This window comes from Gasterosteus aculeatus, chromosome 6 (genome assembly GCF_964276395.1).
Source record: "Gasterosteus aculeatus chromosome 6, fGasAcu3.hap1.1, whole genome shotgun sequence".
Lineage (NCBI taxonomy): Eukaryota > Metazoa > Chordata > Actinopteri > Perciformes > Gasterosteidae > Gasterosteus > Gasterosteus aculeatus.
In genome coordinates this window covers 16,789,883-16,807,449 of record NC_135693.1, presented here as the reverse complement: position 1 = coordinate 16,807,449, position 17,567 = coordinate 16,789,883, and the positions used below count along the sequence as shown (strand labels likewise).

Genomic DNA, 17,567 nt, shown 5'->3' with positions numbered 1-17,567 from the left:
GTTTCTGTCGCTCTCTCACACACATTTGAGCTTGTCCTCAGGTCAAACGGTCTCAGCAGCGGCGACCGTGTGTCCGTGCTGACTGCTGATTGGCCGATATCTTGCGTCGCATTTAGACATAGATTTTCAATCTTAGTTTTTCTGCTTCTTCTCAAAAAGTGACTGAGTGCTTGACGGAGGTGGTTCTGGAACTCTTAAACCAGCATTATTTTCAACGCCACAGTCTTTATTAACTACTCTGCTGATATTTTGGGATCAGATCTTGGCAAGTATTTGTTGAAGGAAGATTTCTTTGACTGTTGGTTGGGGGGGGGGTTGATTTCACTTACTTAGATTATGACTCTTATTAAATCCCGGAGTTCCTTTCTCCTCGTATTTCATTTTAGTTTTGTATGTTGCCCCTTGAATTCTGACCCGGCCGGGGTATGTGTGCACATTTCTGATATCACTCCTCTGTCTCTCAGGTCCTCTGGCACCTCGACATCTTCAGGCGTAGTTTTCGTCAGCTGACCACTCACAAGTGCATGGAGGACTCGTGCATTTTCTGCGCTCTGAAGGTGAGAATGGCTCTCACCGGTTATCTACAAGCTGATCCCGGACCAGCTTCCTGCCTCCTAACACGCTCCACGTGTCTGCCTCCCCCCTCGTTCTGCAGAGTATATTCGCTCAGTTCCAGTACAGCAGCGAGAAAGTTTTGCCCTCCGACGCTCTTCGCAGCGCGCTCGCCAAAACCTTCCAGGACGAGCAGCGGTTTCAGCTGGGCATCATGGACGACGCCGCTGAGTGCTTTGTAAGATCGCTGTGACGCATTTGTTGTTGACACGTTCTGTTGTCAACAAGTGAAACCGTTGAGGGTCGTTTCTGTTCCGTGTGGATTCGGCAGGAAAACATCTTGATGAGGATTCACTTCCACATCGCCGAAGAGACCAAAGAAGACATCTGCACAGCCAGACACTGCATCCCACACCAGAAGTTTGCCATGACGCTGTTTGAACAGGTGAGCCGGAGACGCGGCCTTATTGTGGACAGTGACCACCGGCTGATGTCTGATTCACTGGAAGTGATGATGAAACAAACATTAAAACTATTCATTTAGATTGAAATGCAGGCTGATAAAAAAAATTGTCAGGTGACTATTTTTTTGAATTTTCTCGTCCGATTCATTTAATTGTAACATTTTTGGGAAAGTTGAAGTGTATTTTTTTGTGCAATTATTTACAATGAGGATATTTAATTAATCAAATAAAATACTACTTGGGGGTGTGGGGTATTCTTGGCTGGTTACTGCAATAACACTTATAATGTATTGAAATATATATTAGATATATCTATAGATATTTTTTATCTGTTGGTCTAACAAAACGTGATATTTAAAGACGTCCCTGTGGCGATTGTAACCAATATTTCTTTGCTATGAATTGTCCCTTCGTCAGATTAATGATCATGAAAATAATTGCAAAATTATCGGATTCTTCAATCAAAGTCAAAATGTCCGAGGTTAAAGTGCCAGATGTGACGTTCACCTGTGTGTGTCAGTGTGTGTGCAGCAGCTGCGGGGCGTCCTCGGACCCTTTACCTTTCATTCAGATGGTCCACTACATCTCCACCACCTCTCTGTGGTACGGAATCTTTGTTTTCTATACATTATTTTTTGCACAAATAATGCAGATTTGCTAATTATGCTTTCTGTGATTTAAATATCAAATGGGTCATATCTCCTCCTCCTCAGTAACCAGGCAGTGAAGATGCTGGAGACGAGGGAAAAAGCGACTCCCGGGATGTTCGGGGAACTGCTGCGAAACGCCAGCATGGGAGACCTGCGCAGCTGCCCAGTGAGACATTTTCATGACCGACGAGTTGTTGGTGACCAAATGGTTACAGCTCCCCAGCGTGATAACAAATGTTCCCTCGCCTCTTATTCAGAGCCAGTGTGGTCAGCAGCTCAGGATGGCTCGCGTCCTCCTCAACAGTCCAGAGATCATCACCATCGGCCTGGTTTGGGACTCGGAGCAGTCGGACCTCGCCGAGGACGTCATTCACACCCTGGGGACCTGCCTGCGTCTCGGGGATGTATGACGTCTGCTTTTTTTAAACACGTCCATGCACATCAGAGTCCTGAGGATGCAGCGCTCCACTGAACCCTCCTACTCTTTGTGCTCAGTTGTTTTACAGGGTGACGGAGGAGAAGGCCCGTCAGTCCGAGCTCTACCTGGTCGGCATGGTGTGTTACTACGGGAAACATTACTCCACCTTCTTTTTCCAGACAAAGATCCGACGATGGATGTACTTTGATGACGCACACGTCAAGGAGGTATATGGGGCAGTGTTGGTAGTGGGGCACACTGATAACATTAACCAACTTACCGTTTATTTGATTTACTATTTATAAGACGAGCAATACTGGCAATCAGTCCTTTTTGTACAAAAATAATCTCCAAAAAATGTTCATTACAACAAAACTACATACATTTTTTTAAATGTTTTATTGAGGTTTGTCACAGGTACAGAAGCACTGATGAGTATGTGTTTAAGCAGTTAAAAGAAAGGAAATGACCTCATGTTGTAGTTGGTGGTCTTTTTCTCTGTATTCTCACACCTCTCTATGACCTCTCTTTTTTACCTCCTCCTTTTACTTTTGCTTTACTCTTTTCTATTGCTGTACTCCAATAACATTGATGGAATCATGAGATATCACATTGGCCCACTCCCTCTCTGTCTCTCTCTGTGCTGGTTGCAAAAACAAGGATATCCCTCTATTGTTGATCTGTCCAGCTGGACACGATGGCGGGTGTGGTCAAAGCGTGCGCGCACACACACGCCACCGCAGAAACGTTTGCTCACACATTTTTCTTTCACTCGCATAAGCGCACACATTTGTTTTCGTTCTCCGAGCACTACAGGGTTTACGGACCGGTCGTGGTTTGGGGATTTTGGGACGTCCTGTTGCATCTGGAGGGGATTGAGAACGAGGAGTAAGAGCTGAAATAACAATCGGGAAGATTTTTTTCAACAAAACCTACAGACAGAAAGTAGAAAGACAAAGCTTTGTTTTCTGACCGCGTGATGAAACCGCCTGCAAAACCTCAGCTGCTGTCACTGAATTAGCTGCTCAGTGTTGTTTTCGAGGTGAACGGGACGTCTGCTGGTAAATTATTTTCAGCTGCCGGTTTTATGTGGAAAAGGTTTATATAAATATTATACTATCTTTAAACATGTGCTCAGTAGGGTGCAGTATTGTTTGTTTTGTTAAAATGGCTTATTTCGGTACTTTTTTTTTTTTTAATCCAATCCGATTCAGCCTTCAGCATTGAAGAGTCACGTTCGGTACAGTATGAATTCCAAAAAGTATCCTCATGTTATGGTCGCTCCCCTCCAGATTGGTCCTAAGTGGAAGGACGTGGTTTCTCGCTGCATCAAGGGCCACTACCAGCCTCTGCTGCTGCTGTACGCCGACCCGCGGGGAACGCCGGTGTCGGTCCAGGACCTGCCCCCGCGCTTCGACCTCCACCACCTCAACAAGGCCTGTTACGACAGCGAAGACTCGGGTAACTACAACACAGCTAGGAGTCGTAGTAGTAGCACAACAGCAAACATTCAGGTAACTAAACCGCAAACGGTAGTACTTGTTGTTGTTGTAGTAGTACTAGTAATAGAACTATGACAGACGATTGTGGCAACTAAAGGAACGCTAATGGTTACAGTAGTTGTTGTATTTGTCGTAGTAACCGACGCTCTGATGTGTATTTGTGTGTGTATGAACATATCCCCGTTCACTAACCCTGTCCCCCTCAACCCGCTCGGCCAGGCCGCGAACAGTCAATCTCCAGCGACACTCGCACCGATTCGTCGACGGAGAGCTACTCGTCCCGACAGCCCTCCCACTCGCACCATGAGTCCCTGGCCAGTCACTACTCCTCTGACTCCCAGGGAACCGTCGTCTGCACCGAGCGCCCGGAAGGAGCCCTGCACACTTCGCTCTGCAGCCTGGATACCGTAGGTGGGTAGCTGGAGAAGGTGTCCGGGGAAGTAGAAGAGGCTACAAATGGCAAAGCAGTGAGGTTGGGCGGATAGTTTAATAGTTTGAACTCCGATATAGGGACGATTCATAGACAGACTACCAGCTTTGATCCTGCATATTGGTGACCAATCACAGCATGGGTTTCTCAGGGAAGCGCTTTGACAAGACACCTTTTCTTTTAATTCATTCATTAATATTTGATCATCTTTATTATGGGCAGAGCAAAGTATTGTATTTTTATTTTCCTGTAAGGACTTGCTGTGCAGTCCTTCACGCACTGTCTTCATGTTACGTGGCGTGGTGACCATGCTGTAAACATCTGTTACCATGCTTCTTGTTGCTAAGGCCACGTGACGGACGGTGAGCAGCACCAGTCTCTGAGGAAGGGAGGCGGGGCCGGGGATAGGAGGCGGAGCTCTAGCCGCCACCGGCGATCTAAACTCGACAACGAAGCCCCGTCGGCTGGTTACCACAGTGAGGGTAGGCAGGGGCCGGGACACAGGGGCCAATCACAGGGCAGAGAGGAAACTACTGGGCAGACTATTAAGAATAAAATTAAACCACATTTTTTCGAGAATTTAAGATGCCTGATAACCTCATATCTGCGTGAATTCATTTTGAATAATCCCTTAAAATGGGTTATTTTAATAGTTTTATTGAATGTAAATATAAAATGCCTAACACCCAATATAAAACCACATTTTAAATGTAAACGTGATATTGACACCAATGTATTAGGAAAGTAAGATTTAAACATATCAGAATATATACAATTTTACAGTCTTGAATTTTGGGCTTAACTAAAGTAGGTGATCTACTCCATTTCCATTTCATAGGACACTGAGCTTTTAGGGAGTCTGCAATAAAATGAGATATTCCTTTACGCTAACATTAGGTCGCTAAATGCTTCTTTGTGGGAGAACGCCGCAAAGCCATGAAAAACAAAAACTTGCATTGCCGTCAGCATCTTTTTTCATTGTCCACTCATATTAAATCATTCGTTCTTTCTTCCTTGCTTCATTCCTGCAGTCACTCAAATGTAATTTTCCCCTTGTCTCTGGTTATTGTTATTTTACCTCTTTCATTCTTACTTGTCCTCATTTCCTTGGTTTTCTCACTCTGCTCCTCTGTCTGTCCCTCCTTTCTCCCCTCTTGCCTCCCTCCTGTTACTCTCTTCCGTCCTCGTCCCAGGAGAGACTTTGAAGGAGCAACAGGTTCCCCGTCACCTCCCCAAACCTTCCTCTTCCTCCTCCTTCTCATCCTCAACCAGTCGCCTCAGAGACTTCAAAGAGACCATGAGCAACATCATCCACAGCCGACCCCTCTCTTCCTCGTCCTCCTCATCATTACCGGCTGCCGTCCTCGCCTCTGAAATCCACTCCTCCTCCGACAACAACCACCACTATCCTGCCCCCATCTCCCCTCCCTGCCCTCCCTCCAGTAAACCGCATGACTGGGAGGAAGACAGCACCAGCAGCGAGTCCAAGTCCAGCTGCTCGGGCGGGGCGGGTCCAGGGAGGTACCGGCCAGCATGGAGGCCCCGCAGGGAGGCGCTCAACATCGACAGCATCTTCAATCGCGAGAGGCGGAGGCAGGCGGGGTACAGCCCGCTCGGAGCCGCCCTGCTCGAGGACCGCGGGGCTCCCGGAGCGGGGGGAGATAACTCCTCCTTCCCGGCCCAGGAGGAGGCGAGCGCCGTCGGGCCGGGCTCCTCCTGGACTCTTCCCACCACCTCCAGCAGCCGTACAGGAGGTGGCAATGTGCCTGGAAGCGGAAGGGGAAGTGAACGCCGTGCAGACTTGCCTCCACCTCCTCCCCCTCCCCCCCGGCTGATTCAGAGGATGGAGAGCGGATATGAGAGCAGCGAGAGGAACAGCAGCAGTCCAGTCAGCCTGGAACTGAACGTGGGCGACAGGTTAGCTCACAGAAGCTTTAGGCCCGGAGCTGTTTGAAGGAACCAGGATTTAAGTCATATTTTAACTGCAAATGACACAGCTGCACACAGAAAATGAGCCTGATAATCCCTTCTTTACACAGTCTGTGTAGTGGTGTTGTTCTCCAGCTTCTGTTTGAAAGAAGTTGTTATTCCTCCACAACAAATCAGTTTAAATTAAATATCAAATAAGTGCTTTCCCCCCCAAAAAAGTAGAAATTATCTACTGTGTAGTTTGTGTAGTACTCACAAGCCCTGCGTTCTCTACAGTCCACTAATAGTCTGGTATCAAATGGGAGCGAAGCGCCTTAACAATAAAGTATATCAATACAAACAAACAAACATAAGAGCAAAACTTCTGGATAGTTCCTGTGCAGCTTCATCCACGTTGTGCATACACACAACATATTCCTTCATAAGAGGGTGTTCCCCAAATCCTTTGTTTAGCAATAATTGAATGATGATAGGATTTGGATGGGTTCCTTGGTCAAGTGGCTGATTTTTCAAGATTACCAGATGACATCTGCACGCTAAAGCACGACTTTCTCTCTCTTTTGTCCTTAGGGACTGCGTGGTGAAGAAGCCTTCTCCCTCCTCCTCTTCCTCAGGACCGGCATGGAGGAACATCAGGTCAAAGAGCAGTGGAGCCTTGCTGCAGGACCTCAGGGGGGGCCTCGGTACGAGTCTGACACGTCACTTCATCTCTCTACGAAACCTTTCCTTTTTGTTTTGCTCCTGAATAGCAGCATGTTCGGCACATATATATTATCTTTAAAAGGTATTCTCTTCATAAGAATATCAGAACAGCATCACCGCATCACTGTCCCATTCAGAAGCTCAGTGCTGTCTTTAGCAATAGTTAATAATAATAATAATAATTTAGAGAAGTGGGGCCTGAGACATTGTTCCATCTGAGGATGTTTAACTTGGACTGACTCTAATTTCCAACTTGATGTTGCTCAGAGTGACGAATCAATTTAATCAACCACTTTAACTGAAAAAATATTGAATCAGGCTGATCTGAATGAGTTTGTTGCCATAGTTGCTGTTGATGACTGTATGTGTTTGTTCAGCAGCGACATCCGTTGGCCGCAGCGAGCTGGATGACCTGCAGGAGGAGGTTCAGAAGAGAGCGAGGGAGGAGGAGCAGCATCGCCGGCTGGAGAAGGAGAGGGAGGCGGCAATCGGCTTCAACCCCCGACCCAGCAAATACTTGGACCTCGATCAGCTACAGATCCAAGGTGAACACACACACATTTGTAGTGCTTTTTGTAATACATTATTTATTTGTTAACAATGCACTCTACTTCCTCTGTAAATGCCAGTGAATCAGTAAGCGATTGAACAGAGATTCAGCCCATCACTGATCCAACTGTCGGTCATCTGTTGTAGTGTGTGTGTTTATGTCGTGGGTCAGCATGTGTGTGTGATAACAAGAATGTTCCTCATTGAGCAACTGAAAGGGCCCAGGTTAGCCAGCGCACAAAAGACACAATGGCCCATGCAGTAAAGTGTGTGTGTGTGTGTGTGTGTGTGTGTGTGTGTGTGTGTGTGTGTGTGTGTGTGTGTGTGTGTGCGTGTGCGTGCGCAACCAGGCTGCTCTCTCTAACCTCGTTTGTTGTTTTTGAGATTTTTCACTTTATTTTGAGCCCTCAACTTTTCCTACAAATAAGTCATTCATTCACCGTCTTCCTCTGATGTCAGTCTGAGAGCAGATTGTCAATTATTGCACCTCATACAAGCAAAGAATATTTTCATATTATTGGCTTAACTTTCTCTTATTTTCTTCGTACAATAGGCTTGCATGCAAGTGCCACTGCAGACAAACAGGATAATAACCACATAGTTACAAAGTGTAATTTTTGCAGTGTTCTCAATCTCAAAATTGCTGCAATTGCTAATAAATTCTTTCCAGTATGGAAAAACGTTGTTGCACATGACTCATATAAAAGGTTTGGACCCGAAGAGAAAAAGGCAAGTTTCCTAAATCACTTATGCAAACAACTTATGAGGGGTTCTTTCCATTGATCCCAATGTTCCATATAGAAAATGTAAAGCTGCTTTATGACAGAAATATGTACACTTTGGATTTGGTTCTATAGTCAATAAGTGTGCATGTGTTCGTCCTGCAGGTAAAGGTGATAGCTTTGAGAGATGTGTGTCGGAGGCGGAGCTTCTGCTGGACCAATCGGTGCGCCTGGAGCAGGCGGGCGAGGTCTCTGCTGTGCTGTCGGCCGTCAACGAAGCCGTCTGTAAGCTCCTCCCACTTCCCCCTTTGCCACACATGCAGACATATTCAGTATTTCACACTAAATAAACCCACTGGGAATGAGTTCAGCTCACCTCCTGCCCACCAACCCTCTGCTTTGTTGCTAATGGCAACCAGAGGAAGCAGAGTGGTCTGCTGATGAAAACCAATGCAGGGTTCCTGCGGGTCCTTAAAAAGTCTTAAAATTAAATTAAAATTCTGGTAATTAAGGTCTTAAATTGTCTTAAATTTCACGGAAAGTTGCTGTAGATATTAATGGTTTTGCCGGTGTGCTTAATGACGACGAGAAAGCACAGTGGCGCATCGTAAAACATCTAATAGTTGATTAATTTAGTATTGTGCGAAATGAGTCTCCGCAATTGAATAGCTGTTTACGGTACGTCGGCTACAGACGCTGACGTCAGGCTGCGTGTCGCCATTACGCGGTTGTCGATGTGAGGTTGAAAATGCAAAGAAGATGGGGCAAATTTAACGACAAGTGGATGGAAGAGGATGCATTTAGGAGGTGGTTGGCGCCGGTTGAAAACAACAATGAGGCAATGTGTGAACTACGCAAAAGACCTTTTCATTAGGGACCACGGGGCTGAAAGCCGTCGAGTCGCACATGAAAGGAGGAAAGCACCAGCGATACGTTGCAGCAGCTAGCCATAGCGGGGCCAGGTTAATTCCTGCATTGTTTGCAGCACGACCTAACGACGTTACAAGTTCACACGCCACCTCTCAGTCGGCTGTAACAAGTTTCATTTCAACACCAGACACCCAAAAGGCAGAGGTACTGTGGGTTCTCCATACTGTGACGAGGCACAATTAATTTAAATCTAATGATGACATACGTGGCGTCTCTGCTGCCATGTTCCCCGATCCGCAATCGGTTTGTTTAGTGTAATCCAAACTTATGTATGTTATGTTGGCTCTGTTCTGCATCAAAGGAATCACTTTGATTGTGTGTCACTAAGGGTTGTTCTCACACACACATACCACACTATTCGCTCTCTGCTACAACACCTATGCTTTCTCCTTTTAACAACAGACTCACTTCACTCTTCCCTCTCTAAACATTGAGACTCCTATCGCATTCTGTTTGATCGGTCACTCTTATGCACACAGACTCACACACATGCAGCTCTACTGTTGTTGTTTCTGCAGCACAACACAAAAACAGATAAAGAAATACTAAGCTATAAATCTTAATCCCCTCAATAACTGATGCGACAAGCGGGTGAAGGCTGGCCCAAATCGTCCCGTATGTTTAGATGGCGAGAGACCCCACAAATAGCCACATGTCACGATGTAATTATTGGAAACACTCGGTAGAACCATGAGAAAATCCTTGTTGGACAGAGACGGGGCCCAATGCTTTGATTCTCCTGCGGTGTTTCAGGGCATTTTGGCTGACATTTATAATTTTCTTTTAATACAACATTTTGTCTGAATATAATTTCCCAATTGCACAATTGATGACCAGACCTGGGTTATTGAGATCTCTCATGCCCACCATTCTCACACACACAACAATCACGTCTCATGAATTGATTTTCTGTCAGTTGTGTATTTGGTTTTAAGATTTTTGCATGAAATCATCATAACAATAATTTTCTACATTTTTCAGTTGTTTCCTTATTTATTCTTTCCTGTGTTTTTTTTCTTTCTGTTTTGTATTTTTGTGTTGACATGTTATCCGGCTGCAGCCAAACTGCAGCTGGTGGCAGTCAAGGGCGGAGCTAGTAGTCAAAGCCGGCTGCAGCGCTGTATGAGAAGAGCCCGCAGCCTGCAGCAACGCATGCAGCTACTGCAGCAACAGCAGGACTCAGTGGCAGTCAGACAGCAACCACAGCAGCAGCAGAAGGAGGAGCATGAGGAGGGGCAGCAGCAGCTGCAAGAACAGCCCAGGTACCCCCTGTAGTCTGAGCAGCCAAGCAGGAGTAGTATTAGCAAAACGTCACAGGTGCAAAATATAAAATTCCTAACAAGGCTAATTTTTAAAGCAATTTTATAGATGCATGTTCTCTTGATAGATGGTGGACGTGAGCGTTTGTGTATCCATCCGTCCAGTACTCCTGTGCACTGCCTCATTTGCACAGGTTCTGGAAGCAGCCTAGTGTGACGTAGTTTGTCAAGGAGAAGAAAAAGTCAGTGAGAGTAGAGGTACCACAGATTCTGGTTTTTGTCTCTTCCCAGGACTTCATGAAGCTGAACGCAGTCACGGCAAAAACTGTAATTAGACATTTTCAAGTGAAACTGAATCAACCGGCTCTGTTCTCGACTTTAAAGCCAATCATTTATTTGTACTACATGAAACAATTAATTTTGTTTGCTTCTTTAAAAAAATACATGGGGAAGCTTTATCGTGTCATGCTAGTGAATAGGAGACTACGGTTGTGCAACCAACATTACATTTCTTTTGGTCAAACATTATTTATTAGGGACTAACTAACACGGCGGCCTGCAGAGAGCCTTAGCAAGAGAGGTATTTGTTGTGGAGAGACGTGTTGTGACAACCAGCTCATGCGAGTGTGAGCCATGGGGAGAGATTGTCAACACTCTCCAGGAAACAACCTCCAAAAAACAGACACACACACACACACACAACGGGCCAAAGCTCTCGATTGACACCATCTGTTCCAAACATACTGCAGGTCAACACTTACGCACTTCCTTACTTTGTCTGTCTGTCTCTCTCTCTTTCTCTGCAGTGAAAAGCCTCTCTCGCTCCAAATACTTTTGACAGACAGACAATCCGACCAGTCAGCTGACAGTCAGGACCAACAGGCCCCGCCTCTCTCTCCATGCCTTGTTAAGCCCCTCCATCCCCAAACCAACTCCGTGTCTGACTGCGGCTCCGGCGCCGGGGCCCATACAGGTTCACCCAGAGACTACAGCATGACTGGAGGCCCCTGCTTTGTCTTTGGGAAACCCCTCACCAACACTAGGTCCCTCCCTGCCCTGTGCGTGGACAACTTGGAGGAAAACCACTTGGGAGACTTGGCTCCACCCCCTCAATCTAAGGAGGCGGAGCTTCCTCCCCAAAGAACCATAACGGCCCCTATTTGCATCCCAGTAAAGGCCCCGCCCCCGCCCAGGCAACCCTCTCAAACCTCTTCACCTGTTGGCACCGATGACAGGGGTCATCTGACGATGTCGGAGGCGCCTCATTCCACCAGAAACCCACATTGCAAGCCCCCCCCAGCTTGCCCCAGGGTAGCCCCACTCCCATCATCCTACCCAGTCAGGAATTGGTCCTGCTTATACTTGGACCCTCACGATGTCGTCGATTCTCCCGTTGACCCCCCAATCAGCTCGCCTCTTTACTCAACTCTCAACTCCAATTCCAATGTTCTCCCTCTGTCAGCCGTGAGCTGGCCCGCTCCGCCCTCCTCCCCGCCCCCCAGTCAGGACCACATAGCGGCCCTGCCTGTGGAGCGCTGGGCGGAAAACGTCAATAGATACTACGGCTCCCAGAATGCAACGGGAGGAGGGGGAGAGGATGTGCCCTGTGAGGAGCTCTCGGAGCTGGACTCTCTGTACCAGGCCAGTCTGCTGGCTCCCAGCATGCACCGGGGCAGCCGTGGAGTCAGTCCTCAACCGGCCAACAATAAACCAGGTAGTTACTGCAGATATACAAGTTCTATATTTCAAGTTATCCTGATGCTCCTAAATGATGCTAAGCTACCGTCAACAATTCACTCACCACTACAGGGGGATCAGTGTCCCTGTGAGATGTGCAGCTACAGAATAAAGTTATTCCGTATTTGTGTTGTACTGCTGCAACACACCCTTTTATTGTTGGTGTTGTATACAGTTAATGATCATTTGTGTGTGCGTGTGTTTTAGGTGTGAGGAGAATGCTGTCGGGGTCTGGACGCTCCAAGACCCCAACGGCTGAGATTGAGAGATGCGCCTACAGAACACCTGTTACAACTCATAAGGTGTGTGTGTGTGTGTGTGTGTGTGTCCAATAATTATTTTACATGTTTCAGATGAATTTCACAACCCAGTTTAATTTTGTTAATGTTTGCCAGGCCTCTCTGTGGTCTCGTTAGCAATTTGTCTAATTACATTTTAGGCCTTTTCGTGTTTCATTTCAAAGAACAATGATAAACTAAAGGGACACATGTACACCAACAAAGCATACCGGTTATACTCTATCTATAGAGAAGCGGTCGACAGGGTCGATTTGGGGACTATGGCTTTAGTTTCACAAGTTCCACTATTTATTTTCTCCTTTTTTTCAAAACAAACAGTATCTTGATTAAGTAAAGTTTGTAAAATGTTTTTCTCTGCCGGCCTCTTACCTCTGCAGTTGGCTCAAGATGAAGACGAGAGCTACAGTGCAGCAAACCTGCGACGCATTGCACGCAGCCTGAGTGGAAGTGCCATGGGGTCACGACCCCAAAGTCCCAGCTCCTCCCACAGCTGTGTAAGATACAAACACACACCGGACTGTTGACTGGTTTTCAGTTTACATCGTGCTGCCATGTTAGGCTCCTTACACTGTCTGAGCAGCTAAATATATTGTGGGTTTAATTAAGAGGCCACTTCATTCCTCTGCAGCAGAAAAGTGTTTTGTAGAACTGCAAGTGATGCTAAATTCCTCAGTACTTTGAAGGAAATAAATGATCATGTCTTTGCACAGCTACATGTTTTAATGTCTCTACAGCAGTGAAAAGCTTCTGTGTGGAACCCTGTGAACATCTGTACAGCTGTTCAGGTTTCTAAAGCAGCAGCCAGTGCTTCTCTGCAGAGCCTCTTTCTCTCAGTGCCTCTTCTCGGTTGCCGCTGGCGTTCAGCCTTCTTGTATTCCGCCCCCAGGAATCGCCTGCGGGCCGGCGCATTAAAGATTGATCACTGATTTAGTTTCCCATTAGGCTTTTAACCTCGGCCTCGCTGCGAGGCGAAGCCGGCCTGATCTGAACCGACAGCTGAGGCCTGACTCCAGATATCTGACTAAGAAGGAGGAGCAATCCTGATGTTTAGCCAGAGGATTGTATGCCTCGCTGTAGGAGGGTCGCTATAAAAGTCTGTCCGCCTCGTCTGTGATTCAACCACCGACAGGAAAAAAAAAGCAGCGTTGCCAAAGAAAAGCTTTATTTTTTTCTGTTGAACAGAATCAAAGTTCTGACTTATTGTCATTTACTGCCACACAAATCTAGATCCCACGCTCCATCATACCTTCATGAAGAGTAAAACTGAAGTCAACAAGCCACAAAATCAACTTCTGATGAGACGCCAAAGAAAAGAAACAAAAGAATGTCCTAGTAAATCTTTATAGCTCCAGTTGTTATCATATCATTATTGATATTTTTATAAATGTTCAATATAAAAAATCATATGTATAAAAAGCTGCAAAAGGACGAAACTAAGTGGGCTAAGTGGGCAGGTATTGCAGGCTTGAATTAAGGAAAAAATCCTCTTCACCTTTTTCCATTTCTAGAAAAACAAACTTGCATCTTGGAGATACAAGGCTTTCACAAGCGTCTGGTTTTATGTTGTCATTTTTCAGTTTTCCCTCAATCATGTTAACTTGTTTACATTTTTTTTTTATCCTTCCCTTATTCCCCACAATTTCTATTTCCACTTCTCATTCTGTATTTCTTTTCTGTCCCGTGATGTTTTATCATGTTCCTACCCTTTCTTTTCTTCCATCTTTCTCCATCACATATCCTCCTCATTAATAATCCTCCCCTTTTTTATTCTACCTCCATCATCATTTTCATTTATCCTCATCTTTCCTTTGGCCTGAAGGAGCCCCCTATGTCCAGGCCCCCCCTCAAACACTCTACCTCTTCCTCCTCCCTCCTCCGTCGCCCAAGCGCCTCCTCCCTGCCCGTCCCCTCCTCTTCCTCAACCTCCTTCCCTGCAGACCACTCCTCCCACCTCCACCTTCTCCAACACCACCAACCCCGAAACCACGGCCCCCCAGCTCCTGCACATCCTCCACAGCACCCTCCCTTGCAGACATCACGGCCCCCCAACCTGGGCCCCTCATCCTGGGGACACTCAGGTAACATACTGGCCCCCCACCTCCACCTCCACCGTCACTTTCCATGAGCACCATCAAAACCACAACAACTTACATTGAAATTCCCTTATTAATTTATTCTTTTTGTGCTCTAATGTGGGGATTACTCATCAGCAACAGTTTTATTATTTCTCATTCTATATTCTTATTATTAGTGACCGCATCAACTCGTCCCCTCTGTATTCTGATTTTAGTACCCAAAATGTAAATAAATGAATAATTAAATGAATGAATAAATAAACACTTATTTCGGGTTTATGGAGAAAATTAAGCTTCATTTAAATAGAGCTGGTTGCTAACAGAAGTTTACAGTAAAACATTTTCCGATTTAACTGAAAATAGTTCTGAGTTTCAAAAACCGCAGGACATTGTCTGTCAACGTCTCTTATTAAACAGATTTCTGCATGGTTTTCTAATTGCGTCTCCTCCTCCTCTTCAGAAGCTGGACCGAGTCTCCAGCAGCCGTTTCTGGTTGTGTCTGACAGGCGTCCGTCTCTCTCTGGTCAAAGCCTCCACAATGTCGCGTTGAGTTACGGCACTCTGCCCCGTGCTCCTCGCCGAGCGCCTCCTCCTCCCTCCTCCTCCTCCACCGCCACTCTCCCCAGGCCCAGAGCCGTCTCCGGTCCCGCCCCCCCGCTGCCAAGTCCACATAGTCTCTACGCCACCCTTTCCCGCCCTCGGCGCTCTGCCAACGCTAACGGTCACTACCGGCAACCGTCGCTGCCCATTAATCTCAACGGCTCCGCCCATTACGCCCCGGCCCACCCCAGGGGGGCGGGGGAGGCCCCCGCCCAGCCGCTCCGCCTCGACGTGCCCCCTGAGACCGACTGGCGTCGAGAAGCCGACTACAGAACTCTCAGCTCCTCTTGGGACCCCCGCGCCCTCAGCCGCCCCCACCAGCCCATCCAGCACCACCAGCCCCTCCAGCGGACCAACTCCCACCAGCCCCCCCGGCCCCGCAGGGACCCCCAGCTCTGCTCGCTGTGCCAGCAGCTCCCTGCTGAGCCGCCTCGTCCCTACTGCCGCTCCTGCGGAGCGTATGTGGCTCGGTTCCGCCCGGTCAGCTGATGCGGTCAGCTGACTCCTGCAGACGCCACAGTACACGAGTCCTGTTCCAAATGTCTTGTATCCATCAAGATAAAGACTTTTTTTTTTTTTTTTTAGTATTTAAAATGTGCCAATGTTTCTTTGAATCCAGTGCTGGCCATAATCCTGTCATCAGCGCGGTGGATGTCTCCCTTTTGGAATAAAACTCCACTGCTCTTGGGTCTCAAAAGAACTTCTCTGAACCGTCTCTGGTTTCTTCTCTTTCCCACAGAGAAGCAGCCACTTCATAACCTTTCAACCCTCGTGCTCCATGTTTCATTCCCTCTCTCCTGAGTCGGGACGGCCTCCAAATGAAACTTGTATACATATCTTCTATACGATCTGTGGACGTCTGCTGGATTCAAGCACATAGTAGATGTTACTAAGACAAAGCACAGCGACGTGTACGTGGACCAGCAGAAGAAGGCTGCTGATGATCGAGGACAGAACAGAAAAGAGAAAGCAGTGCGATCATGGAGACACTGCTGCTAACCAATGTTTGAAAAATGTGAAGAAAACACATAAAATAATCAAGTTAGTTATTCATCTACTCGGTGTTAGATTGATCATATGCATTTTGATTTAATGGAATAAAAAAAGGTTTTATGATTATAAATGTTTTAATTCAAACTATTTTGATAACTTGGAAAACAACGTTAATCAATTAATACACCTAAATAAATCTTCATTCCAGGGTCTTAAGTGACAGTTTACTGCTTCTTTTAGTCTTATATGTTGATAATAAAATGTGCATCTTTTGTTTAGTCCAACAACCAGACTGAAACACTTTCATTCATTTAGTCATTAACTGCTTTTAGTACGTATTAATTAATCCTTTCTGGATTACAAACTCAAGTGATCAGCTGTGGATCACACTTCTCTTTTATAACTGATCACATTTCTTTGCATTTATCAGAATTATTATAATACAAAAAATGACGCGGAAGGCTTCAGAACAAATACTTCCCAACATTCATTGTGACAAAGTATTACTTGTTGGTTACAGTTTATTCAGGCCTGCAAAATACTTTCATTTTTGATGGAAATCTTGTTTGTTTAGTCTATAAAAGTTGCATCACTGTCACAGAGAACGAGGGGATTTCTGTTTTACAAAAAATAAGTGATTAACAAATCGCTGCCGCTTTAGTTTAATGCTTGATTTCATTCAATTGCAAATAACCAACTAATCCTTTCAGCTTTGGTGACTCCGTTGGCGGTGATTCAGTTGAAGATTGACGTGTCTGTTTTTGTGATGTTCTGATCTTCCATGCAGCTGAACTGAGGTCCGGTTTCTAAAGTCGGGACATTGAGGCACTAAAGGAAGTCGTGAAGTCGCTTCTTTTCTGCTGTTTGTGTCCCAGAATATAAATCTTATTACTCTATTTATTTTTGTAGGCTTGTGAGAGTTGTGCATAGATGAAACTATTCTACCTGAATATATTATAGTCTAATTTTCTAAAGGTAGTCAGTCGCCTTGTTTGGTATGTGGAGCCTTATAATGTACACCAGGCTGATTATTAACTAAAGCTTTTATTTTGACAGCTAATATTTAGCATGATGTTTTATTGTAGCCTTGAGACTTTGGTGTGCATTTATTGTCACAACACTATATGCAGATCTTTCTTAGCGCAGCAACTCAACTGCATTTAAACTCTACTAACTATTTAGTGCACTTCAGAAGTGTTGATTTCTTTTGACGTGCTTGTTGCTGGTTTGTCGACTCTCTCGTTGTTTAGGGAGACGCTCTGCGTAACGTTTATGGGCTTGTTTTTGTACTCTGATGTCGTTGGATTGGTTTAAGAGATGAGTGAAGGAAAACCTTTAAACAAGAATCCTGTTTTAATAGCTTCTGCCGAGCTGATGTGTCACACTGCCAAGTACCGGTCTCGCTCCAAATGAGCAAAAACTGGAGTTTAACGTTCATTTTAAATCATTTCACCTGCCAAGATATTGGTCATCGGCATTTAAAAATTGCATAAATGGTCCTGATTTATTCGCTCCAAAAATCTGTTGTTTGACTGACAGGAAGTCGAGTTTACAGAATAGCTTTTTTATTTGGTTGTACTTCGTGCAGACCAGTGCTGTGTTCATAATAGTAGTGGAGTTATTTTTTCACCATGTTAAACTTAATGGGCTGCTTTTGCTATGTTAGATTTTATTTTTTTTGGTATTTTTTTTTAATGCTTATTTTTCTACATTGTAGACACAGATGATACGATGATTAAAATGTTAAACGCAAAAC

General features: G+C 45.7%; 1 protein-coding gene across 10 annotated transcripts in view; it reads left to right on the top strand.

The window, feature by feature from the left end:
* The window catches only part of usp54a (ubiquitin specific peptidase 54a), a 42,086-nt gene extending 24,520 nt beyond the window's left edge, over positions 1–17,566 (top strand). For 3 of the 10 annotated variants that reach the window (XM_040177948.2, XM_040177946.2, XM_040177949.2), the window contains exons 4-23: positions 465–557; positions 656–790; positions 884–997; positions 1,537–1,619; positions 1,730–1,832; positions 1,924–2,070; positions 2,162–2,311; positions 3,377–3,545; positions 3,806–3,997; positions 4,364–4,498; positions 5,210–5,933; positions 6,516–6,628; positions 7,025–7,192; positions 8,084–8,203; positions 9,909–10,110; positions 10,914–11,821; positions 12,052–12,146; positions 12,521–12,637; positions 13,963–14,221; positions 14,679–17,566. In XM_040177948.2, the coding sequence (XP_040033882.2) occupies positions 465–557; positions 656–790; positions 884–997; positions 1,537–1,619; positions 1,730–1,832; positions 1,924–2,070; positions 2,162–2,311; positions 3,377–3,545; positions 3,806–3,997; positions 4,364–4,498; positions 5,210–5,933; positions 6,516–6,628; positions 7,025–7,192; positions 8,084–8,203; positions 9,909–10,110; positions 10,914–11,821; positions 12,052–12,146; positions 12,521–12,637; positions 13,963–14,221; positions 14,679–15,307 (4,656 nt within the window). In that variant the 3' untranslated portion in view covers positions 15,308–17,566. The remainder of the gene's footprint in view (positions 1–464; positions 558–655; positions 791–883; positions 998–1,536; positions 1,620–1,729; positions 1,833–1,923; positions 2,071–2,161; positions 2,312–3,376; positions 3,546–3,805; positions 3,998–4,363; positions 4,499–5,209; positions 5,934–6,515; positions 6,629–7,024; positions 7,193–8,083; positions 8,204–9,908; positions 10,111–10,913; positions 11,822–12,051; positions 12,147–12,520; positions 12,638–13,962; positions 14,222–14,678) is intronic. The other 7 variants (XM_040177953.2, XM_078104776.1, XM_040177952.2 and 4 more) reach the window with 6 other exon arrangements.
* Position 17,567: the final 1 nt, after the last annotated feature.